Source organism: Coregonus clupeaformis, chromosome 20 (genome assembly GCF_020615455.1).
Source record: "Coregonus clupeaformis isolate EN_2021a chromosome 20, ASM2061545v1, whole genome shotgun sequence".
Lineage (NCBI taxonomy): Eukaryota > Metazoa > Chordata > Actinopteri > Salmoniformes > Salmonidae > Coregonus > Coregonus clupeaformis.
Genome location: NC_059211.1, coordinates 4483850 through 4509489, shown reverse-complemented (window position 1 = coordinate 4509489; position 25640 = coordinate 4483850). Strand labels below are relative to the sequence as shown.

Below are 25640 nucleotides of genomic sequence, written 5' to 3'. Positions count from 1 at the left end.
CCCCCTCTAGCCCCCTGCCCACAGTCTGAGCCCCTCAGCCCTCCGCCCAATACAGGGCTCCCCATCATCCCAACCTCCCTCTTCCTCCCCCCAGTCTCCGCAACCCTCTGCCTCCGACAACCTTTTCACATTTTTCGACTTCTTCTGATTCTTTTGATGTATGGACTGACTGGACTTATAGGCTACTAGTACGTTGATAACGATGACCCCCCCCCATCTTCATATATCAGTATATCAAAAGGAGCACATTATGCATTGACAAAAGAACCAGAGGATCAATGAAATACAAGTTCTGAAATACAACATAAAACGTTTCTTGACGGTGCCATTTAGATTTTTCTTGTCTTACATTTTTTAGGGGAAAAGATAGGAAGGATAGAAGGGTTAGAGGTCACGTCCCAAATGGCACCTTATTCCCTATATAGTGCACTACTTTTGACCAGGGCCCTCGTGGACTATGTAGGGAATAGGGTGCCATTTGGGACGCACTAGTGTGTGGACCTTTGTATTCTGTTAACTCATCTCCAAAAGATTCCGGAGTCCGTCTGTGACATTTCGAGACAATGCCTCGATCGCTCACAGTGTTGGCAGAGAAAAGATTCAATGTCTTATTATTATCTGATGACATTTACTTTCAATCTCAGCGAATGAGCCAAACAAAGTTATGTGAAGGGTGGAAAGACCTTTACATTTTCTAGACTGAACCTATCAGGCGTTTAGACATTAGAGAAGTTCAACAAACACCGTTTATAACCCTTCATGAGCACCAGTAATGGACAATTTGGACAAATTAAAGCTTTTGGAAAGATATATGAAAAAGTACAAAGAATCCCAGAGGATGACACATGAAAGCATTAAAGTACACTTATTTCCAATATATTTATCTTCTTGTCCTCCTAGTAGTGAATTGAATGTACTACTGTATGCAGAAGATTGAGTAGATTGTAAATCAGTGATAGCTACAGTATCTTCGATACAGTACGATCAGTGACCACACAGGCGCTATGACCACGCAGTCTCCAGACAGGCAAGGGAAGTCTCACTCACAGCTAGCTAGCTAGCAAGCTAACATTGGTATCTGTAGTTTTCTGAGTGAACGGTATGGATTCATATAAATAATCGTTTGATTGAGGTAAGAAGGGATTTGATGAATAATTTATGACAAAATATACATCTTACTAGCTGTTCTCAAACGATGTGAAGTTGTACATCGACAAGGAAGCACACATTGGAAGAAAAGAGCTAGCTAGCTAGATAGCCACAATTTCACTATGCATTACGAGTAGGTAGCAGCTTGCTGTTGTCAACAACGCTAACATTTGCCAGCACTAGAGCGGCCGATGTTTGAGTTGCACTTTAGGAACCGAGTTGCCTAGTACTAAATAAAGATTTGTTTAACCTTTGAATATGAACTTTTCTGTGACTGACAACAACGTAGGTTGGCTACCTAGTTAGCTAAAGACAGGTAGCTAGTTAGCATCAGCTGTAGCTAGCTACCAACTCGGCTAACCACTATTAGTCATGTGTAAACAATTACCTATGGATTGACTATTGCATGCAGTGAACTGTTCTTACCTATCATATGCTTTATGGGGATATATTGCATGAAACTGACAGATATCATGCTAAACTAGCTAGCTATGTATTCCTTTGGAAATGTAGACAGCTAGCTAACATTCCACACTACAGTACAGCAGTAGTCCAATCAATGCATATACAGTCATGGCAGGCCCAAGTTGTAGTATCCTGTTGCGCAAAGAGAACAATCAGGATACAGTCAGAGAAGGACATGAATCACGATTAACTAGTTAGCTTGTGTTACATTCATTGTTTCTATTATAGTAGCCTATTATAGTAGCTAGCGTTATAAAATCACTTCATGTGAATGACTGAGTGAACACATGTAGCTAAGAATGCTTTGTTGACAGTTTAGGCTACTTGATTTAGGCCTAGTTAACTTTTGTTGATTGCTATTGCAATAGCTGGGAATAATTATTTATTTTGCAACCATACATTGATGACTAATCATATACTGTATATAAATGGGTAATAAGTGACAGTTATCTAACCCTGTTTTAAAAGTCGACCAGAAGTGAGGGTTCTAAATGCCATACATTCTTGACAACAGAAGCACCTTCTACACACTAACACTGTTGAATGCGGGTCCAAGCCAGTGTCGAATGCCTAAAACTGGTGTGTATGTATTGACTGTCCTTTTTGTTTTATTCTGTGTGAAGACTAGCTACATGCCTATTTGGATCTACTGTGCTTATATTTCTATGCTTACTTATTTGTGTGTGTGTCCGGACCCAGCCATGTCTCAGGTGGAGAAGAAGGCGGGGCTTCTGAGAAGGACGTCCTCCTCTAAGAAACCCCTGAAGGAGAAAGTGGTGCTGATGTATGATGAGATCTTTGCGGTAAGATGGAGGGATGGATAGAGATGAGAAGAGAGGAGAAGAAGAGAGGGAGGGAGAGAGAGAAGAGGGAATGATGGATGAAGATAAGAAGAGAGGAGAGAAGAAGAGAGAGGGAGGGAGGAAGGGAGGTTTGTGCAGAGTGAAAGGGAGATGGGTAAAGTGAAAGAGCAGATGAAAGGAAGAGGACAAGGGGAAGAGAAGGAGGTAAAGTGGAAGAAAGAGTGAGAGTCGGAACAGACAGGAACTGAAATGAGGGCGGTGGACTTCCTTTCATAGTTTGTTTTTCGCCTCAAAAAAGCATTTTCTGTAGTTAGTAATGGATACAATTAGCATTCCTGAAACATTATTTTGTTGAAATATAATTTAATCTCTGAGAAATTAAGCTAATTGATTGCACCCAAATTGGCCATTTTGATTGATAGGATTCAGATAATATTCAATAAATAGAGTACCCAACATCCGATTTGGACCAAACCTCTTCCTACCAATGAGTAAGACATAATGAATCCCCCCCCCCAAAATGGTCAAATGCCACCCACGGACCCTCCATACCAATCTCACCCCAACAACCAGTATACAGTATCAGTTCTCTATGTTTGACAAATAGTATGAAGCTGTGACTTGGAGTATTGCTTCTCCATACTATGTATTCCCTGTGAATCTGGTGATGTTTTTTTCCCTGTTCAGAGAAATTAGTAATTGAAGTCGCTTGCATTATTTACCATAAAGTAGTGTGAAAGTACCAGGTTTTGACCACTAGATGCCGCTGTTCCTGCTATACCGCAACACTCTATTATCCATTTTGCTGGTCTCTTGTGTTTTTTTTGCAACTTTGGGTAGAAAACCAATAGATTTGGCTCATTATGGAAATAGATTGTGTGGTCACGCTCACAATTCAAGCCAGTCCTCCATGAAAGCAATTCAGTTTGTCCTAATAACAACCTATTGCTTCAACCCAACTCTCCTTGAATAGTCCAACAAGTGGCCGCTCTCTGAGATTCTCATATGAAGACTTTTCCTACAAGCCCAAAACTTTGATGGAGAAATGGGCTAGGGACTGAAATGTTGTGACAACCCAAATAAAATAATTAATTGCATGGTTTTTCTATAAAATGATCTGGAAACATCTCTATATGTATCAATAGGCAGCTGCTGCCTATTGAAATCACTGGCCACTTTAAGAAATGGAACACTAGTCACTTTAATAATGTTTACATATCTTGCACTACTCATCTCATTAGTTCATTCCGCTCTGTCATTGCTTGTCCATATATGTATATATTCTTAAATTCCATTCCTTACTTAGATTTATGTGTATTGGGTATATGTTGTGAAATTGTTAGATATTTCTTGTTAGATATTACTTCACTGTCGGAGCTAGAAGCACAAGCATTTCGCTACACCCGCTATTACATCTGCTAAACACGTGTATGTGACAAATAAAATTGGAATTGATTTGTATCGTGATCAGTGACATTTACCATTAAACCCAACCCAATATCATTACAATTACACAACACTATACAGTGTGTGCTTGGGACTTTTACCATTGAAGACCATTAGAGAACATAACATTGAAACCATTATAACTACTGTAGCCTAATGGTTTGCTTGTTGACCAGGGAATGGTCTAACAGTAATTAATCCAGACCTTTTTTGAAGGGAATAAACCAAACACAAAGGGGCTGTTTCCTGGACAAAAATTAAGCATAAAAATGAGGAGAAACTGATTTGCTTTCATGGAGGACTGGCTTGAAACCATTTCAGAACAGTCTGAGATGGTGGGTGTCATGGCTTGCTGAAATGACATGGAACGACTCTCATGTCTCCTCTCCTCCCTCTTCAGAAAGACGATCCAGCCAAGAACAACTCTCGCTTCTGGGATGAACTCTTCCTCATGAAGGTAAGAGAGAGACAGTTGTTTACATTTTGTTTATAAAATGAAGTCTTTACATTTGTTTACAAAGCTTTTGGCTGTCATTTGCCTTCCAAAAAGGGAAATGCTCTCTAACCATAACCTCAACGCACCCCGCTCCTCTTTCACTCCTCTCTCCCATTCCCCACCCTCCCTCTCTCTGTGACCCTCCCCCCTTCTCTCCCAACCCTCCCGCTTCCCTCCCTCTCTTTCTCAACCGTCCCTCCTACCCCTCTCTCTTTCTCTCTCTCCCAACCGTCCCTCTTCCTCCCCCTCTCTCTCCCAACCCTCCCTCTTCCATCCACCCTTTCTCTCCCAACCCTCCCTCTTCCTCCCCCTCTCTCTCCAAATCCTCCGTCTTCCATCCACCCTTCCTCTACTCCCCCCCAGGTGAATCTGGAGTACCTGGAGGCCAAGCTAGAGTCTCTGGATGGAGATGAGGTGATGAAGATTAAAGACAACATCAACAGTCTGTTCCACCACTGTGTTCAGGCCCTGGCAGAGGAGCACCAGATCAAAGTGGTCAACGCCCTACAGGTGTGTGTGTGTGTGTGTGTTCAGACCCTGGCAGAGGAGCACCAGATCAAAGGTGTCAGGGCATGGACTCTACAAGGTGTCAGGGCATGGACTCTACAAGGTGTCAGGGCATGGACTCTACAAGGTGTCAGGGCATGGACTCTACAAGGTGTCAGGGCATGGACTCTACAAGGTGTCAGGGCATGGACTCTACAAGGTGTCAGGGCATGGACTCTACAAGGTGTCAGTGCATGGACTCTACAAGGTGTCAGGGCATGGACTCTACAAGGTGTCAGGGCATGGACTCTACAAGGTGTCAGGGCATGGACTCTACAAGGTGTCAGGGCATGGACTCTACAAGGTGTCAGGGCATGGACTCTACAAGGTGTCAGGGCATGGACTCTACAAGGTGTCAGGGCATGGACTCTACAAGGTGTCAGGGAATGGACTCTACAAGGTGTCAGGGCATGGACTCTACAAGGTGTCGAAAGCATTCCACAGGGATGCTGGCCCATGTTGACTCCAATACTTCCCACAGTTGTGTCAAGTTGGCTGGATGTCCTTTGGGTGGTGGACCATTCTTGATACACACGGGAAACTGTTGAGCGTGGAAAAATCCAGCAGCGTTGCAGTTCTTGAGACAAACCGCTGCGCTTGGCACCTACTACCATACCCCGTTCAAAGGCATTTAAATATTTTGTCTTGCTCATTCACCCTCTGAATGTCACACATACACAATCCATGTCTCAATTGTCTCAAAGCTTAAACATCCTTCTTTGACCTGTCTCCTCCCCTTCATCTACACTGATTGAAGTGGATTTAACAAGTGACATCAACAAGTGATCACAGCTTTCACCTGGATTCACCTGGTCAGTCTATGCAGGTGTTCCTAATGTTTTGTACACTCAGTGTAAATCGCATCAGGTGTGTGGATTAAGATGGAACAAAACCTTGCACATCCTGTGGTTCTTCCAGGACCAGGGTTGAAGAACACAGCTCTAGAGACATAGAACTGCTATGGTACTGACGTGGCTATAGACAGGATGTATGGGTCCGGACATGGAACTGCTATGGTACTGACGTGGCTATAGACAGGATGTATGGGTCCGGACATGGAACGGCTATGGTACTGACGTGGCTATAGACAGGATGTATGGGTCCGGACATGGAACGGCTATGGTACTGACGTGGCTATAGACAGGATGTATGGGTCCGGACATGGAACGGCTATGGTACTGACGTGGCTATAGACAGGATGTATGGGTCCGGACATGGAACGGCTATGGTACTGACGTGGCTATAGACAGGATGTATGGGTGTGGACCATAGAGATAGATAGAGGTCTCATCTTTGGATCTGTGTGACTATAGCGTCTGTGACAGTTACTTTAAAATGGTGGAAGACCTCAATGGCGTTGCCCATGCTGAAACGGCCTTTTGGCCACTAGAGGCCTCTATTATAATCTATGGTCTGGACGTAGAACTTTAAACCTGTAGTGTTTGACCTTTAACCCACATTGTCATAAAGGTGTATCTGTCCTCTCCTCCAGACTCTGTGTGCCTTGTTCCGTGGGGTTCACCAGAAGAACAAGTCAGCCTCGGGCTTCGACATCATCAACATGCTCATGGGCTTCGACAAGGCTGAGCTCCGCATGAAGGTGTGTGTCCTATAGGATTTCATGAAGAGTTTGGAAAGCTTGCTGTGTGTGTGCGTCCTAAGAGAGAAGATTGGAGAGCTTTGTGTTCATGTAGCAACACTTCCTCCGTTTTGAAAGCTTATTTTCCCTGTCTGACCCTACTGAACATGACCTGTGTGTCTCCCACAGGACCTGATGGAGAGTTTAGACAGCCTGCTGTGTGGGGAGGGTTCAGAAAGTCTCAAGGCCCTGTGTCTCAAACTACTGCTGTGTTTAGTGACGGTAGGATATACACACCCACACATACTCACTCACTCACACACACACACACACACTCATTCACTCACTCACCCACACATACTCACTCACTCACTCACTCACACACACACACACACACACTCATTCACTCACTCACACGCTCTCTCTCACTAAATCGTTTGTTTGTGTTGCAGGTAACAGACAACATCAGTCAGAACACCATCCTAGAGTATGTCATGATCAACAGCATCTTTGAGGCCATTCTTCAGGTAAGAGTGTTAGTGAAGACTAGTGATGTAAGTAATGTTAGGTCATTTAGCTGTTAATATGGGATCCTAGTAGATTGATGACCGTGCCAATCTCTCTCTCTCTCTCTCTCTCTCTCTCTCTCTCTCTCTCTCTCTCTCTCTCTCTCTCTCTCTCTCTCTCTCTCTCTCTCTCTCTCTCTCTCTCTCTCTCTCTCTCTCTCTCTCTCTCTCTCTCTCTCTCTCTCTCTCTCTCTCTCTCTCTCCATACTCCCTTCCTCCCTCCCCCCTGTGTAGATCCTATCAGACGTGTCCACTAGAGGGCAACATGGTTATGATGCTGTTGTCCTCCTGGCTCTGCTGGTCAACTACAGGAAGTACGAGGTGAGGCAGTGTGTTTTCCTCCTCTGTTGATAGGATAGAACCGTACTAACTCTTCTTCTTTGTTGTTAGTCTGTGAATCCCTACATTGTGAAGCTCTCCATAGTGGACGATGAACCAACCCTAGATGTGAGTATTCATTGACATGCTTTATTATTTACAGTGCCTTGCAAAAGTATTCGTCCCCCCCTCAAAAAAAACATCCATTTTAATTCCAGGTTGTAAGGCAACAAAATAGGAATAAATGCCAAGGGGGGTGAATACTTTCACAAAGCCACTGTATTCCTATCATTTACAGCAGCCTTCCTTAAAGTATGGGTCATGTTAATGGTGGTCGCGACATGTCAGAGTAAAAAAAACAACCTTTTGACAAAATAGGTAGAATTGCAGGAAGATGAGTAGATAGATTTGACTCTACACCCCCATGGCATGATGTGTAGATAGATTTGACTCTACACCCCCATGGCATGATGTGTAGATAGATTTGACTCTACACCCCCATGGCATGATGTGTAGATAGATTTGACTCTACACCCCCACGTAGATAGATTTGACTCTACACCCCCATGGCATGATGTGTAGATAGATTTGACTCTACACCCCCATGGCATGATGTGTAGATAGATTTGACTCTACACCCCCATGGCATGATGTGTAGATAGATTTGACTCTACACCCCCATGGCATGATGTGTAGATAGATTTGACTCTACACCCCCATGGCATGATGTGTAGATAGATTTGACTCTACACCCTCATGGCATGATGTGTAGATAGATTTGACTCTACACCCCCATGGCATGATGTGTAAATAGATTTGACTCTACACCCCCATGACATGATGTGTAGAATTGCAGAATACTTGCTTTAAAACAGCAACATGGCAAAATCTTTAGAATTGCAGGAAATGAAATACAATTTCTCTCCGCCGTCAAGAGGGGGGCCACTAAAATGTTTTGCCCGCAAGGTGGGGGGACGGGACGACTCCTAACCAAATTTTACTGGATGTTTTCAAGAGCTTGGTTCCCAGGAAAACACTGAATTTGTAATTTGGGTCCCAGGCTGAAAAAGTTTAAGAAACCCTAATTTAGACTTTAGAGAGTGTTTATCATTAAAATTAAAATAACTAGTACTAGTATACCCATTCTGTTATCATGTTTTCATCAAAAGTCTCATACAAAAGGATTCTTGTCTTTTTCATAGGGAATGGGTCTGGTGGTTGGCCAAGCCCTGACAGAATATAACAGGTAAGATCTGGAAACAAACATTACAATCTTTTAACTGTCAACTAAAAAAAAGAAAAGTTAAATGATCTACTTTAGAATTCACATTTTCATATTTTTTTCTATTTTTATTCTACAAATGCTACCTTATTTTTACTGTAGTTGTATGTCTCAGCTTGACAGCTTGCATTCTAGTAGTGTGTGTGTGAGCGTACGTGCATGTGTGGCTTTGATGTTAATATTCAGGGTGAAAACACCAGGAAGACCTGTCTGTCTGCTTAGAAACAGGTTGACCTGTCTGTCTGCTTAGAAACAGGAAGACCTGTCTGTCTGCTTAGAAACAGGAAGACCTGTCTGTCTGCTTAGAAACAGGTTGACCTGTCTGTCTGTCTGTCTGCTTAGAAACAGGAAGACCTGTCTGTCTGTCTGTGTCTGTCTGTCTGCTTAGAAACAGGAAGACCTGTCTGTCTGTCTGTGTCTGTCTGTCTGCTTAGAAACAGGAAGACCTGTCTGTCTGTCTGTGTCTGTCTGTCTGCTTAGAAACAGGAAGACCTGTCTGTCTGTCTGTGTCTGTCTGTCTGCTTAGAAACAGGAAGACCTGTCTGTCTGTGTCTGTCTGTGTCTGTCTGTGTCTGTCTGTCTGCTTAGATACAGGAAGACCTGTCTGTCTGTGTCTGTCTGTCTGCTTAGAAACAGGAAGACCTGTCTGTCTGTCTGCTTAGAAACAGGAAGACCTGTCTGTCTGCTTAGAAACAGAACACATTAAAGTGACAGATGATAGCCTGCCAGTGTTGCGATATTTAATGTTCATACTTTCATATTCATATGCTGATGTCCCCAGGGGGGAAGTTTTATATTCTGGTCTGGTTATTGAAAGTGTTGATGCTAATTTTCTCTCTTTATGTCTGTTTCTCCAGACAGTACAAAGACAAAGAGGAGGAGAACCATGGAGGGTTCTTCTCTACTCTCACCAGTATGGTAAGAACACATCTGACCCAACATATTGGGCCGCTTTCCCAGACACAGATTAAGCCCAGTCTTGGACTAAATAGCACGCTCAATGGAAATTCTCAATTGAAAAAGGTTTTAGGCTTAATCTGTGTCAGGGAAAGTGGCCCAATATGTTCTATTTCATTCTGTGTGACCCACCAACACACTTCATCAACTAATCTTTCTCGTCATCGTTGTCAACTTCCTCTCATTGTAATTCCTGTCTTGTCCACAGGTGGGCAGTATGTTCATTGCAGATGCGGATGAGAAGCTCTCAGTACAGTAAGTACATGCTTAGAGTAGAAATAGCCCTTTGTCACAGATCTAATAGGTGAAAAACACAGACCTGACTGTAGTTCAGTGTCTATGGGACAACTTCATCCAAGCAGAGCCTCTTTGGCCCCTTAGTCAGTGTGATGTCACAAATACAATCTGGAACCATCGTTCTAATTGGCTGATATTGACCTTTGACCCCTCTCTGACCTCCCCCAGGACCAATGAGGCGATTCTGCTGGCGCTGTACGAGGCCGTGCACCTCAACCGCAACTTCATCACTGTTCTCGCTCAGGTGACTTCGACTAATGTTGCTAGAAACAAAACCTCTTCTTCTTCTTTTTCTTTATTTTCCTCTTCTGTTCTCGCTCAGGTGAAGTTAAACTACTATTTATAGAAACAAAATTATTCTATTATGTTATTTTTGTGGCTTTGAGGGAAAGAAGTTGATTTCCTCCGTCCTCAACTTGTCCTCCTTTTCTCGGAGAGAGAAGGTGAGGGAGGGAGGTGGTGAGGGAGGGAGGCGGAGAGAGAGAGGGTGAGGGAGGGAGGCGGTGAGAGAGGGTGAGGGAGGGAGGCGGTGAGGGAGGGAGGTGGAGAGAGAGGGTGAGGTAGGGAGGCGGTGAGGGAGGGAGGTGGAGAGAGAGGGTCAGGGACTGTGCAAGAGAGAGAGGGTGAGAGAGGGAGGGAGGTAGAGAGAGAGAGGGGGTGAGGGAGGGAGGCAGTGAGGGAGGGAGGTAGAGAGAGAGGGGGTGAGGGAGGGAGGCGGTGAGGGAGGGAGGTAGAGAGAGAGAGGGTGAGGGACTGTGCAAGAGAGAGAGGGTGAGAGAGGGAGGGAGGTGGAGAGAGAGAGGGTGAGGGACTGTGCAAGAGAGAGAGGGTGAGAGAGGGAGGGAGGCGGAGAGAGAGGGGGGTGAGGGAGGGATATAAAGGAGGAGGGCATTCATTCTTTTTCTAAATTCAGTGTTTTTGTTCAATCTGGCGCTGGCATCTCTGATGTCTGATAGTGTTGTATAGAATGAGCTGACGCTGATTGGAAAGAGGAGGAGAGGAGAAGAAATAGGGGGACTTTTCTTTGTTCTGGTTTCATCTGCTCAGCTCTCCTTGAAAGTCATGTTCTCTCTCCCTCTAATCCCTCTATCTCTCCGTCTGCCTCCTCTACCTCTCTCTCCCCTCCTCACTCATTTGCTCTGTCACCTGTCAATCAACAGAGTCACCCAGAGATTGACATCCCGACCACACCCATCACCCCTGTTCTGACCACTCCCACGACGCCGCTCGGCACAACCCCGCCCTCTATGGACAGTGAGTAACCTGATTGGTCCAATCTCTGGGGCCACCTTGCCCCTTGAATGAATGGAATTTACAAATGAATTATTGACTGAATGAATGAATGACCAACTGAATTAGTGAATTAGTGAATGAATGAGTGAATGAAATGAAACCTTTATTGAATGAAATGAAACCTTTATTGAATGAAATGAAACCTTTATTGAATGAAATGAAATCTTTATTGAATGAAATGAAATCTGTATTGCCCTAGTAGTAGTATTCACTAGTGTTTTAATTTGACTTAGTTCAACAAAATAGAGTTGTATATTTTTTCTCTTTTCTGTTACTGGGGTAATTCTGGAATATGGAACGCTTGGTCAGTCAGCCGAGCCTCAATCTCGCTTCACCCTTTATCTCCCTTCCCCCTTAAAACCAGTGGAAATAGGAGGAAACGTTTTAAGAAGCGGCTAAAACATTCTGTTTAAAAAAAATACAAAAATGTTTATCGTCGGTGTTTTTGGCCATCCATTTTTGATGACCCCTCCATACACGTGCGCCACACACACACACACACCACACACACACACACACACACACACACACACACACACACACACACACAATCTGAACCTGTTCAGTTCACGTGCAATGTAACTGTTAAAACATGCATGGTGTGTGTGTGTGTTTTTCTTGCTAAAAGCCATTTGCTGTATGAAATATTAACGTAACTGGCTTCAAATACAGATTAATCTTTCAGGTAGAGAAACCTGTCACGACACATATACACACACACACACACACACACACACCCTGTTCCCCCTGTGGACCATGTGCTTGGCTGGCTCATGTTTATGATGTCATAACCAGTCCTCTTGGAGCTGATCCAGTCAGCCAGGATTGGAGAGAGAGGGGGATGAGGACAAATAAAAAGGGAGGGAGGAGAGTGGGGTCGGGTCGGGTAGAAGTTGTTCGCTCAGAGATTTAAGATAGAACTGACTGTCTCGTATAGAGTCTTGACTAGCTAATAGTGGATCACTGTATAACCTCTCTTCTTCTTGTCTCTGCCTACAGTAACATTCATAATTAGGTCGAACTTTCAACATTCCAGTAACGTTACTATGAAGTTAAATGAACGTTGTTGAACTTAAATGTCCGTGTCTCTCTCCCTACCAGTGATGGATGTTGCAGTGGAGTTGTTGTGAGGTTGAGGTGTCTCTCCCTGTTTAAAGGACCAGTGCAGTAAAAAAAAAGTACTTTTCCTGTGTTTTATATTTCCAAACTATGAGGTTGGAATAATACTGTGAAATTGTGAAAATAAAATATATATAATGCCTGTTTAGTGTAAGAACTGTTTGAAAAGACTGGCTGAAATGTCAGCCTATTTTGGTGGGGTGGAGTTTTGGCCTTTCTGGTGACATCACCAGGCTGTAAATTAGTTAATAGACCAATACAAGAATTCCAAACTTTTCTGCCAACAACAGCACATTTTCAGTTTTCCCCTCTCAACTCAGACCACTTCCAGAGAAGTCCTAGCTAAATTCTTGCTTGATGCCAAGAAGCTATTTTTGTTTCTTTTTGACCGTTTTATTTGAAAACAATCACAGTAAGGTACTTAACTGTTACCCAAAAATGGCTGCGTTGGACCTTTTAAATTGATCTTTCAACATTTCAACATAACATTAGTATTATGTTGAACTAACGTTGTGTGTCCTGTTTTCCAGTGATGAACTCTTCAGAACTCCCCCTGGATCCTAACCTCCAGAGCAGCAACCTGCTCATCACCTTCCTCAAGTACTCCTCCATCGTCATGCAGGACACCAAAGGTTTAAATACACGGCCATCTCTTTTTATATCTCTCTTTCACTCTACCTCTGTTTTATCTCTATCACTTTGTATCTCTCTGTCGTCATGTAAGACGATCTCTATCTCTCTACCACTTTCTATCTATATCAGGGGTGTCAAACTCATTCCATGGAGGGCCTAGTGTCTGCTGGTTTTTGGTTTTTAGACCTAGACAACCAGGTGTGGGGAGTTCCTTACTAATTACTGACCTTAAATCATCAATCAGGTCCAAGGAACCCCCCGTGGAATGAGTTGGACATGTGATCTATATCTATCTATACCCTCTATCACTTCTTCAAATACTCCTCCACAGTCATGCAGGACCCTCTCTATCTCTCTATCTCTTTATTCACTCTGTCTCTATACTCTCTGTCATGGCGTCTTTCATTCCTCTTTTGTTCTTGTTCACCACTTCCCCCGTTTCTTCTTCTCTCTTCCCCCACTTCTCTCAGTCCTCCTCTCAGTCCTCCTCTCAGTCCTCATCTCAAAATACCAGCTGTCAAGTTGTCCTCCCTTTCTCTCCATCTGCCTTCTTGCTACTTTGCCTTTTCATTGAGCTCTTTTTCAATCCATATCTCTCCCTCAATGTTTCTCTCTCTCTCTCTCTCTCTCTCTCTCTCTATGTTTCTCTCTCTCTCTCTCTCTCTCTCTCTCTCTCTCTCTCTCTCTCTCTCTCTCTCTCTCTCTCTCTCTCTCTCTCTCTCTCTCTCTCTCTCTCTCCAGATGAACACAGACTCAACAGTGCCAGACTCTGTCTCATCATCCTCACCTGTATAACAGAGGTATGTTCACCTGGACGGGGTCAATCTCTCTGCTTCTCTCTCTCTCCGTCCCTTCTGCTCTTATATTCTCTCTCTCTCTTTCTTTCTCTCTGTTCAATAGGACCAGTATGCTGATGCCTTTCTCCACGACGACAACATGAACTTCAGAGTCAATCTACATAGAATGGTAAGAGTGTGTTTCTGTGTATGTGTATTTCTGTGTGTGTGTGTGTGTTTCTGTGTGTGTGTTCACCCTCTGTTCTGTGTATACAGCCCATGAGACACAGGAAAAAGGCAGCAGAGAAGAACGTCCCGTCCAGACCTCTGGTGTGTGCTGTTCTAGGTACGTGGAACCATTCAACATGGTATATTCTATAGTCATTAATGTAGCTGTAGATCAAAACATTCATATACATTTTAATTGTACGGTAAAGACTTCTCTCTCTCTCTCTCTCTCTCTCTGTCTCTCTCTCTGTCTCTGTCTCTGTCTCTGTCTCTGTCTCTGTCTCTGTCTCTGTCTCTGCTCTCTCTCTCTCTCTCTCTCTCTCTCTCTCTCTCTCTCTCTCTGTCTCTGTCGGTCTCGCTCTCGCTCTGTCTCGCTCTCTCTGTCTCGCTCTCTCTGTCTCTCTGTCTCTGTCTCTGTCTCTGTCTCTGTCTCTGTCTCTGTCTCTCTCACACTCTCTTTCTCTCTCTCTCTCTCTCTCTCTCTCTCTCTCTCTCTCTCTCTCTCTCTCGCTCTCTGTCTCTCTCTCTCTCTCTCGCTTCTCTCTCTCTCTCTCTCTCTCTCTCTCTCTCTCTCTCTCTCTCTCTCTCTCTCTCTCTCTCTCTCTCTCTCTCTCTCTCTCTCTCTCTCTCTCTCTCTCTCTCTCTCTCTCTCTCTCTCTCTCTCTCTCTCTCTCTCTCTCTCTCTCTGTCTCTCCCTCCCCAGACCTGATGGTTGAGTTCATCGTAACTCATATGATGAAGGACTTTCCTATGGATCTCTACATGTAAGACGGCTAGCCTATGTCTCCCATGTTACAATGACCCAAATATGTTACTGCTCTACCCAGATGCATACACTGAAGATGTCTTTAATGATGATACCTTTGTGTGTATGTGTGGTGGTGTGTGTTTATGTGTGTGTGTGTGTCCACCAGGCGTTGCGTACAGGTGATCCACAAGCTCATCTGCTACCAGAAGAAATGCAGAATCAGGTTACATTATACCTGGAGAGAACTGTGGTCAGGTAGGAACAACACACACTTAAAACACACACTCAGAACACACACACTCACACACAGCTGTGGTCAGGTAGGAACACACACACCAGGGTTTCCTTCAGGAAAATGTGGCGCCGGACATTTGACCGGCAGCATTTTAATTTACATTTACATTTTAGTCATTTAGCAGACGCTCTTATCCAGAGCGGCTTACAGTTAGTGAGTGCATACATTTTTCATACTGGCCCCCCGTGGGAAACGAACCCACAACCCTGGTGTTGCAAGCGCCATGCTCTACCAACTGAGCTACAGGGGACCTGAATTTACCGGAATTTACCGGACATTTGAGACATTTACTGGACCCATTACATTACATTACATTACAGTCATTTAGCAGACGCTCTTATCCAGAGCGACTTACAGTTAGTGAATACATATTTTTTTATACTGGCCCCCCGTGGGAATCGAACCCACAACCCTGGCATTGCAAACGCCATGCTCTATCAACTGAGCTACATCCCTGCCGGCCATTCCCTCCCCTACCCTGGACGACGCTGGGCCAATTGTGCGCCGCCCCATGGGTCTCCCGGTCGCGGCCGGCTGCGACAGAGCCTGGATTCGAACCAGGATCTCTAGTGGCACAGTTAGCGCTGCGATGCAGTGCCTTAGACCACTGCGCCACTCAGGAGTTATGCATTGGGTGTGTAACCTGATTAGGGCGTCCATCCACGGTGCTCAGAATGACAGAAATCATATTTAGAATACGGTAATTCATATCAACCCGAACATGTAAGTCGAGGATGCAATGACGTGTCCTTCTTACCGAATTCTGATGTGCACTTTGAAGATGTTAGAATAACTGTCCACATTTACTCAGCCAACAAGACAAGTAACAAACAGCAAAATCACTAGCCTATGTCAATCTACTATCCCCCATAGTAGAAAAGTGAACTTATTCCATTGGCCAGCTTGTCGAGAAACAAATAGCCTATTCCAAACTGACTCTGGGACAGTTGTGGGAAGATAGATCCCAAATTCACAACCAGTAGGCCTAGGCTACATAATACATGTTTTAAAAAGAAATGAGTCTCATGCAACAGATCAGAACGTTTAGCTTTAAATGTTGATAAACTGTTATTTCTTCACATTTATAAGTGGAGCACTGTGCACAAGGCATTAGGCTGTGTGTGAATGTTTGTTCCTTAATACAATTAGCGGGAAAACACTGTTGTCAAAGCGCACCGCACATGACAGCGGTTTCATGTGACAGAGATGAAAATATCCAGGGGAGATCTAATATGCAGCAACTAGCATGGGTTGCTAATATGACTGGGATTGTGCCTTTGGCTACTGGACAATGAAAGAAAGTTGATATAAAATAATTGCCTCCACGGATATGGCCTGATTTCAGCTAGGCTACTTTGAAGCAAGGTAAGACATGCCTCATAATATGTAGTGAAACGTTCCGGTTTCAAACAGTTAAGTATATGTTTTCAAAAGGCATACTGCCTCCAGCTCATTGCATAGTGGTGTGTGACGCGCTGATGAAGCCGGCCTTCCGTTGCCTATGTTTTCTGTTTGAGATGCTGTAGTAGCAGCTCTCACGCTGTCCGACAGGTTTTCAGCTCAAAGGCTCTGTGTCTGTATGCTGTACTCATGTGATAAATAAAATGTATTACGAATGTACTGTACACACGTGCCAATTTAATTCCACTAAATTATGCAAATTAATCTTTAGACCAATAAGAATGTGGTCAAATGTATTTCGATCGACTGGTATTTCCACCAATCAAGAGGCTAAAAAACATGATTTCACAATGGGATTTTTTCTTCTTGTCACGGACAATTGGCCGGCGGCAATTTTATTTATCGGTTGTTCTATTTTTTTATCGGCCAAAAGCCGGCTATTACCGGCTAACGGAAACCCTGACACACACGCGTGTGCACTCACACACACACACTTAAATCACACACACATAAACACATTCAGAACACACACACACTTAGAACACACACACTCACACACACATAGCAATTGATTGTCAGTGATGAGCAGAGAACAATACATGAATAATGTAAATCTTTGATCTCACATTGTCTCTGTTGCTGTGATCAAACCAGTGTATGAAACATGAAAAGAAACAGTTTGGGCCCTGTGTGTGTCTGTGTGTGTGTGTGTGTGTGTGTGAGGTGAGCATGACCGTGTGCGTTTCGTCTGAGTGTATGGTTTGAGCATGACCGTGTTTGTGTCCCCTAACACTGTCCGTCTCTAATCTTCCTCTGTCTCTGTGTGAATGTCTCTCCCGCGCCATGAATTATGCCTGCAGCTGGCGTGTGTGTGTGTGAAATATGCCTTAATAATAGCACTGCTTTATAAATGTATTCATCCCCTCAGCTCTGCTCTGCAGCTTCCTGTACCATCAGCAGCTGTTCTGCTTAGACACTCAGCACACTGACGTTGTTGATGTTATTCTGTCTTCAGTTCCACCCCCTCTGTCTTTCAATTGTCTCACATACTAATGAGTTCAGCAGAGGGTCTGAACAGTTGCCATGTACTCCTATCTGTTTCAGTCCTTCCATTCAGAGACAAGCTATCTTTGTGTTGTATTGAAGTGTATTAGAATAATCATGTGGGATTTCTTTGCTCTCTCTTTTTCCACCAGCTCTGATCAACCTGTTGAAATTTCTGCTGTCCAATGAGACCGTTCTGTTGGCCAAGCACAACATCTTTCACCTGGCTCTGCTGGTGAGAACACACACACATACATTAATACCTAACCCCTAGCCCCTAACCCCTAGCCCCTAGCCCCTAGCCCCTAGTCCCTAACCCCTAGACCCTAACCCCTAGCCCCTAACCCCTAGACCCTAACCCCTAGACCCTAACCCCTAGCCCCTAACCCCTAGACCCTAACCCCTAGATCCTAGACCCTAACCCCTAGACCCTAACCCCTAGACCCTAACCCCTAGCCCCTAACCCCTAGACCCTAACCCCTAGACCCTAGACCCTAACCCCTAGACCCTAACCCCTAGCCCCTAACCCCTAGACCCTAACCCCTAGACCCTAGCCCCTAACCCCTAGACCCTAGACCCTAACCCCTAGACCTTAACCCCTAGACCAGGCCCGTGGGTGGTTGGAGTAATGTGTATATAAAAAAGCACTCCAGGCCACTCTTGAACGTCTGAAACTAGGTAGAAATGATAGTGGACCTAAATGTTTTAAAACAACTGCCATTTTTCTGGCCTGCAAATAGATTTTGATGAACAAGTTGGTCACAAAAAAAAATCTGTGCGGCCCTCTGTTGAATTTCAAAATGCCGTTGTGGCACTCAGGCTGAAAAGCTTTCCTGCCCTAGTCCCTCTAACACTAGACCGTTCTGTTGGCCCCTAGCCCCTAACACTAGACTGTTCTGTTGGCCCCTAGTCCCTCTAACACTAGACTGTTCTGTTGGCCCCTAGCCTCTAACACTAGACCGTTCTGTTGGCCCCTAGCCTCTAACACTAGACTGTTCTGTTGGCCCCTAGTCCCTCTAACACTAGACCGTTCTGTTGGCCCCTAGCCTCTAACACTAGACTGTTCTGTTGGCCCCTCTAACACTAGACCGTTCTGTTGGCCCCTAGCCTCTAACACTAGACCGTTCTGTTGGCCCCTAGCCTCTAACACTAGACCGTTCTGTTGGCCCCTAGTCCCTCTAACACTAGACTGTTCTGTTGGCCCCTAGCCTCTAACACTAGACCGTTCTGTTGGCCCCTAGCCTCTAACACTAGACCGTTCTGTTGGCCCCTAGCCTCTAACACTAGACCGTTCTGTTGGCCCCTAGCCTCTAACACTAGACCGTTCTGTTGGCCCCTAGACTCTAACACTAGACCGTTCTGTTGGCCCCTAGCCTCTAACACTAGACCGTTCTGTTGGCCCCTATCCTCTAACACTAGACTGTTCTGTTGGCCCCTAGCCTCTAACACTAGACCGTTCTGTTGGCCCCTATCCTCTAACACTAGACTGTTCTGTTGGCCCCTAGCCTCTAACACTAGACCGTTCTGTTGGCCCCTAGCCTCTAACACTAGACTGTTCTGTTGGCCCCTAGCCTCTAACACTAGACCGTTCTGTTGGCCCCTAGACTCTAACACTAGACCGTTCTGTTGGCCCCTAGCCTCTAACACTAGACCGTTCTGTTGGCCCCTATCCTCTAACACTAGACCGTTCTGTTGGCCCCTAGCCTCTAACACTAGACCGTTCTGTTGGCCCCTAGCCTCTAACACTAGACTGTTCTGTTGGCCCCTAGCCTCTAACACTAGACTGTTCTGTTGGCCAAGCACAACATCTTTCATCTGGCCCTGCTGGTGAAGACAAACACTAATATCTACTCCTAGTTCCCAACCCCTAGCCTTAACTCCCTGGCCCCTAGGCTCTAACACTAGACCGTTCTGTTGGCCCCTGGTCCCTAACACAACATCTTTCACCTGGTCCTGCTGGTGAGAACACATACACAGATTTACACACACACCCTTCTGCTTGCTCATCTTGTGTCCGTATCTGTGTCCATGTGTGTGTGCGTGTCTCTCTCTCTCTCTCTCTCTCTGTGTGTTTGTGTTTTATACAGTATTTGAATGTGTTTAGAGAAAATTATAGAGAGAGTGGTGTCTCAAAGTTAGTGCTGAGCGATGAGTGCTTTTTGAGGTCGGTTCGGTTTCGTTTAGATTATTACAAAATAATCACGGTTTACGATTTTGATGTCATGAAATAATGACATTAAAATGATTTTATAACTTTTTAATGGAAATGCCAAAAATAGGGAACATTCAATTGCCAAAACATTCCATTGTCTCTGTCAGGTCCACACTGGGTAGACATCAATAGAAAAATAGGAAATGATAACATATTTTTAGTTGTGTATACTACCTAGTTTTTATTTGATGACTTTTTATTATTTTTAATTCCTTAAAGTCCTCGTCTCTGCTCAGGCAGTAGCAGTCAGCCAGCCAGCCAGTTATCTCAGTGCTCACCGTACTTTAGTCTTCCTAATTAGCTAGGCTAGCCTGCCTACTGTAAGGATGCTGCAGAGCTGTCTGACTGAATCATTTTACTAAGGCATGCTTCAATGAACTGTCTCTATACCTCTCTCTAGTCGTTGTGTACATTCCTCTCTCATGTGGTCTGGCGCAATGGATTATGGTCATTGTAGTTAATTACCACGTTTTTGCTCTGAACTAGGTTGAATATTTGCTTACTAAAAACTACAACGCCCTTCAGCCCAGCATCCCACATAGTTCTTGAGATGATTTCTCTCATGACTGATTTGATTTCTCTCTAGAGAAACGGCGTGTTTGGCTCTCCAAAAAAGCGAACTAAATGGAATTCAAGTAATTGAACCGACGTCAGTCAATTAGTTGTTAAAAAAATTATAATATGCCGGTTAATCGCTCAGCACTACTCAAAGTGCTTATGCATTTCCTTTCTCTCTCTCTCTCTCACCCCCCAGGTGGTGAATCTGTTCAACATGTTTATAACATATGGAGATACGTTCCTGCCCACCTCCAACAGTTATGATGAACTTTACTATGAGATCGTCAGGATGCACCAGATCTTTGACAACCTCTACTGCATGGGTCAGTCTCTCTCTGTCTATCTTCAACCTCTACTGCATGGGTCAGTCTCTCTCTGTCTATCTTCAACCTCTACTGCATGGGTCAGTCTCTCTCTGTCTATCTTCAACCTCTACTGCATGGGTCAGTCTCTCTCTGTCTGTCTTCAACCTCTACTGCATGGGTCAGTCTCTCTCTGTCTATCTTCAACCTCTACTGCATGGGTCAGTCTCTCTCTGTCTATCTTCAACCTCTACTGCATGGGTCAGTCTCTCTCTGTCTGTCTATCTTCAACCTCTACTGCATGGGTCAGTCTCTCTCTGTCTGTCTTCACCCTCTACTGCATGGGTCAGTCTCTCTCTGTCTATCTTCAACCTCTACTGCATGGGTCAGTCTCTCTCTGTCTGTCTATCTTCAACCTCTACTGCATGGGTCAGTCTCTCTCTGTCTATCTTCAACCTCTACTGCATGGGTCAGTCTCTCTCTCTGTCTATCTTCAACCTCTACTGCATGGGTCAGTCTCTCTCTGTCTATCTTCAACCTCTACTGCATGGGTCAGTCTCTCTCTGTCTATCTTCAACCTCTACTGCATGGGTCAGTCTCTCTCTGTCTGTCTTCAACCTCTACTGCATGGGTCAGTCTCTCTCTGTCTATCTTCAACCTCTACTGCATGGGTCAGTCTCTCTCTGTCTATCTTCAACCTCTACTGCATGGGTCAGTCTCTCTCTGTCTGTCTATCTTCAACCTCTACTGCATGGGTCAGTCTCTCTCTGTCTGTCTATCTTCAACCTCTACTGCATGGGTCAGTCTCTCTCTGTCTATCTTCAACCTCTACTGCATGGGTCAGTCTCTCTCTGTCTATCTTCAACCTCTACTGCATGGGTCAGTCTCTCTCTGTCTATCTTCAACCTCTACTGCATGGGTCAGTCTCTCTCTGTCTGTCTATCTTCAACCTCTACTGCATGGGTCAGTCTCTCTCTCTCACTGTGTCTATGAAAATGTATGTACTCACTAACTGTAAGTGGCTCTGGATAAGAGCGTCTGCTAAATGACTAAAATGTAAAACATGTAAAATGTCTTAATGACTGTGTGTGTGTTTATAAATGTATCCAGATTACTGAATGTGTGTTTCTTTATAAGCGTATCCAGATTACTGAATGTGTGTGTGTTTATAATCATATCCAGATTACTGAATGTGTGTGTGTTTATAATCATATCCAGATTACTGAATGTGTGTGTGTTTATAATCATATCCAGATTACTGAATGTGTGTGTGTTTATAATCATATCCAGATTACTGAATGTGTGTGTGTGTACTTCTCTTCCTCACAGTTCTGAGAGTGTCCACCAACACTGGCCAGTGGAAGGAGCCTGCCAGTAAAGTCACACACTCACTGGTCAATGTCAGGTAAGCACACACACACACACACACACACACACACACACACTAGTTGTAGAGAGCACTTGCACACGGAGAGAGAGAAAGGGGTGAAGATTGGGTAATGAGAGGGAGGGATGGAGATGAAAGTGAGATGGACAGAGCTTGTTAAAAGAGTAAGAGAGAGATTCAGAGAGGCAGAGAGATTGAGATGGAGTCAGAGAGTCCTCTCAATAGTAACATTATTGATCCAGTGAAGGACGAGAAGAGGGCAAAGAAGAGAGAGGGAATAATGGTTGCCACTTGGGATCTCTCTACTCTCTACTCTCTCTACTCTACTCTCTCCTCTCTCCTCTCTACTCTCTCTACTCTACTCTCTACTTGCTCTACTCTCTCTAATCTCTCTAATCTCTACTCTCTACTCTCTCTAATCTCTACTCTCTCTACTCTCTCCTCTCTACTCTCTCTACTCTCTCTACTCTACTCTCTACTTGCTCTACTCTCTCTAATCTCTCTAATCTCTACTCTCTACTCTACTCTCTCTACTCTCTCTAATCTCTACTATAATCTCTAATCTCTCTACTCTCTCTATTCTCTACTCTCTATACTCTCTACTCTAATTTCTCTAATCTCTACTCTCTCTACTCTACTCTCTCTACTCTATACTCTACGCTCTACTCTCTACTCTCGCTACTCTCTCTAATCTCTACTCTCTATACTCTCTCTCCTCTCTAATCTCTACTCTCTCTACTCTCTCTAATCTCTACTCTACTCTCTCTAATCTCTACTTTCTGTACTCTCTACTCTCTCTACTCTCTCTAATCTCTACTCTCTCTACTCTCTCAAATCTCTACTCTCTCTACTCTCTACTCTCTACTCTCTCCTCTCTACTCTCTCTCCTCTCTCTAATCTCTACTCTCTCTACTCTCTCTAATCTCTATTTTCTCTACTCTCTCTACTCTCTTCTCTAATCTCCTCTCTCTACTCTACTCGCTCAACTCTCTCTACTCTCTACTCTATACTCTACACTCTACTCTCTAATCTCTCTCTACTCTCTAATCTCTACTCTCTCTAATCTCTCCTCTCTACTCTCTCTACTCTCTCTACTTGCTATTCTCTACTCTCTCTACTCTCTACTCTCTCTACTCTCTACTCTCTGCTCTCTCTACTCTCTCTAATCTCTACGCTACTCTCTCTACTCTCTAATCTGTACTCTCCTCTCTACTCTCTACTCTCTCTACTCTACTCTCTCTACTCTCTCTACCCTCTACTCTCTCTCCTCTCTACTCTCTCTCCTCTCCCTCTACTCTCTACTGTCTACTGTCTACTCTCTACTCTCTCTACTCTCTACTCTTTCTGATCTCTAATCTATACTCTCTCTACTCCCTCTACTCTCTACTCTCTCTACTCTCTGCTCTCTGCTCTCTCTACTCTCTACTCTCTGCTCTCGCTACTCTCTCTACTCTCTAATCTGTACTCTCTCCTCTCTACTCTCTCTACTCTACTCTCTCTACCCTCTACTCTCTCTCCTCTCTACTCTCTATCCTCTCTCCTCTCTCTACTCTCTACTGTACTGTCTACTCTCTACTCTCTCTACTCTCTCTAATCTCTACTCTCTATACTCTCTCTAATCTATACTCTCTCTACTCTCTCTAATATCTACTCTCTCCTCTCTCTACTCTACTCTCTACTCTCTCTACTCTCTCTCCATCCTTACCCATTTCTCCTTCCCCTTGTTCCTTCTCTCTCTCATTCTTATTTTTCTCTCAGTGTCTCTTATCATCTCTGTCCCTTCTCCTGTTTATCTCTTCTCCTTCCTCTGGTCTCCCTCTCTCTCTCTCTTCCTCTATACCCCTCCCACCTCCTTCCCCTAGTCTCCCTCCTTCCCCTGGTCTCCCTCTCTCTCTCTCTTCCTCTATACCCCTCCCACCTCCTTCCCCTAGTCTCCCTCCTTCCCCTGGTCTCCCTCTCTTTTCCTCTGGTCTCCCTCTCTCTCTTCCCCTGGTCTCCCTCTCTCTCTTCCTCTACCCCTTCCCCCCTCCTTCCCCTGGTCTCCCTGGTCCATAGGGAAGGTTCATCTCTCTAGTTTCCCTGGTCTATAAGGAGGTGGAGGGTGAGAGATTCTATTCTAGGGTCTTCATGGGACCTTATAGAGTAGCAGCCGTACTACTGTAGGACAATAGGTGGCTATCAATAAGACTATCATTAGAAATCCCTGCACCACTGATTCCAGCCCATGTTGTTAACACCGTATGTCATTAGGCCAGTGTAATAATTGACATTGATTAGGAGGGCAGCCATTGTTAGGCATATAAGAACGGAATATTTTATTGTCCTAAATAACCAATAAGATGGGAAGGGGTCTTGTGTGTGTGTGTGTGTGTGTGTGTGTGTATGTGTGTGAGATCTTCCTTCGTATACAAGGGTAGTTCTAGACATAGTAAATGCATGAGGGCTCAAAGGAGTGAGAGCTGTGACTGTCAGTGTTCATTAGTTTGGGCACCTCTCTCTCTCTCTCTCTCTCTCTTCTTTCTCTCTCTCTCTCTCTCTCTCTCTCTCTCTCTCTCTCTCTCTCTCTCTCTCTCTCCTTTCTCTCCTCTCTCTCTCTCTCTCCTTTCTCTCTCTCTCTCTCTCTCTCTCTCTCTCTCTCTCTCTCCTCTCTCTCTCTCTCTCTCTCTCTCTCTCTCTCTCTCTCTCCTTTCTCTCCTCTCTCTCTCTCTCCTTTCTCTCCTCTCTCTCTCTCCTCTCTCTCTCTCCTTTCTCTCCTCTCTCTCTCTCTCTCTCTCTCTCTCTCTCTCTCTCTCTCTCCTTTCTCTCCTCTCTCTCTCCTCTCCCTCTCTCTCTCTCATCTCTCTCTCTCCATCTCTCTCCCCCTTCCCTAGTTCAGAATACCTAATATATGCTGCAGTGTTGGTCCCATCCAGTTTTATATTTCTTCATTTTATAAATATATTGAAAGATTAAACATAGTTCCATCACAGCAATGGAGCGTCTCTATAAAATTCTGTGATTTACGTATTACTACCCTCTCTCTGACCAATGCTTCAACTAATTGTTTGTGTGTGTGTGTTTCAGGGCCATTATCAACCATTTCAACCCCAAGATTGAGTCGTACGCTGCAGTGAACCACATCTCCCAGCTGTCTGAGGACCAGGTAAACATGCCTCTTATGATGTCACCACAACCCCTTATGATGTCACCACAACCCCTTATGATGTCACAGCACACTCTATTATGAGTGTGCTTTGACATATAATATAACATCTACTTACCTTGTGAAATAAGGGATAAATAAATAAATGAGGTCACAACATGCCTGCTTGTGATATCATAATGGCCCAACAGTGTTTAAATTCAGACTGAGGCTCTTTATGACATCACAATGGAACACATCCCTTGAAACAGTGTTCACATTGCACCGGGAGATAGGCTTTTAACCGCACTCCATCAAGCAGCATTTAATGAGAGGAGAGAAAAACAAATGGACAGAAAATGGCTGAGAGGAAAGAAAGGGAAAAGGTTTTGGGGATATATGCTTTATTTACCAGCTGATAAGCACAGTGATGGATTCTGTCATTACACAGAGATAGAGAGAGAAATATTCTGGCATTACACACCCCAATTACCTCTCAGCTGATATCTCCCAGATTTATTCCCAACAAGAAGAGAATACGTTTAAATGAAATGACGTCAATGCACAGTTTGACCTTTAGATGAGATTTGAATTTCCCCATTAGAAGTGACTGTAATGT

The 25640-nt window shown here is 44.4% G+C and overlaps 1 protein-coding gene across 3 annotated transcripts in view; it reads left to right on the top strand.

Annotated features, from left to right (window-relative positions):
- The first annotated feature begins 1009 nt into the window (after positions 1-1009).
- armh3 (armadillo like helical domain containing 3) overlaps positions 1010-25640 on the top strand; it is a 29493-nt gene continuing 4862 nt past the window's right edge. The window contains exons 1-25 of one of the 3 annotated variants that reach the window (XM_045205269.1): positions 1010-1132; positions 2129-2193; positions 2314-2417; positions 4264-4320; positions 4723-4869; positions 6398-6505; positions 6674-6766; positions 6937-7011; positions 7285-7371; positions 7441-7497; positions 8571-8614; positions 9508-9568; positions 9816-9862; positions 10073-10148; positions 11065-11158; positions 12847-12948; positions 13691-13749; positions 13850-13915; positions 14002-14071; positions 14657-14717; positions 14868-14956; positions 17594-17676; positions 20408-20534; positions 21843-21918; positions 24964-25042. In XM_045205269.1, coding sequence (XP_045061204.1) covers positions 2181-2193; positions 2314-2417; positions 4264-4320; positions 4723-4869; positions 6398-6505; positions 6674-6766; positions 6937-7011; positions 7285-7371; positions 7441-7497; positions 8571-8614; positions 9508-9568; positions 9816-9862; positions 10073-10148; positions 11065-11158; positions 12847-12948; positions 13691-13749; positions 13850-13915; positions 14002-14071; positions 14657-14717; positions 14868-14956; positions 17594-17676; positions 20408-20534; positions 21843-21918; positions 24964-25042 — 1875 coding nt within the window. In that variant the 5' untranslated portion in view covers positions 1010-1132; positions 2129-2180. Of the gene's footprint in view, positions 1133-2082; positions 2194-2313; positions 2418-4263; positions 4321-4722; positions 4870-6397; positions 6506-6673; positions 6767-6936; positions 7012-7284; positions 7372-7440; positions 7498-8570; positions 8615-9507; positions 9569-9815; positions 9863-10072; positions 10149-11064; positions 11159-12846; positions 12949-13690; positions 13750-13849; positions 13916-14001; positions 14072-14656; positions 14718-14867; positions 14957-17593; positions 17677-20407; positions 20535-21842; positions 21919-24963; positions 25043-25640 lie in introns of all 3 variants that reach the window. The other 2 variants (XM_045205268.1, XM_045205270.1) reach the window with 2 other exon arrangements.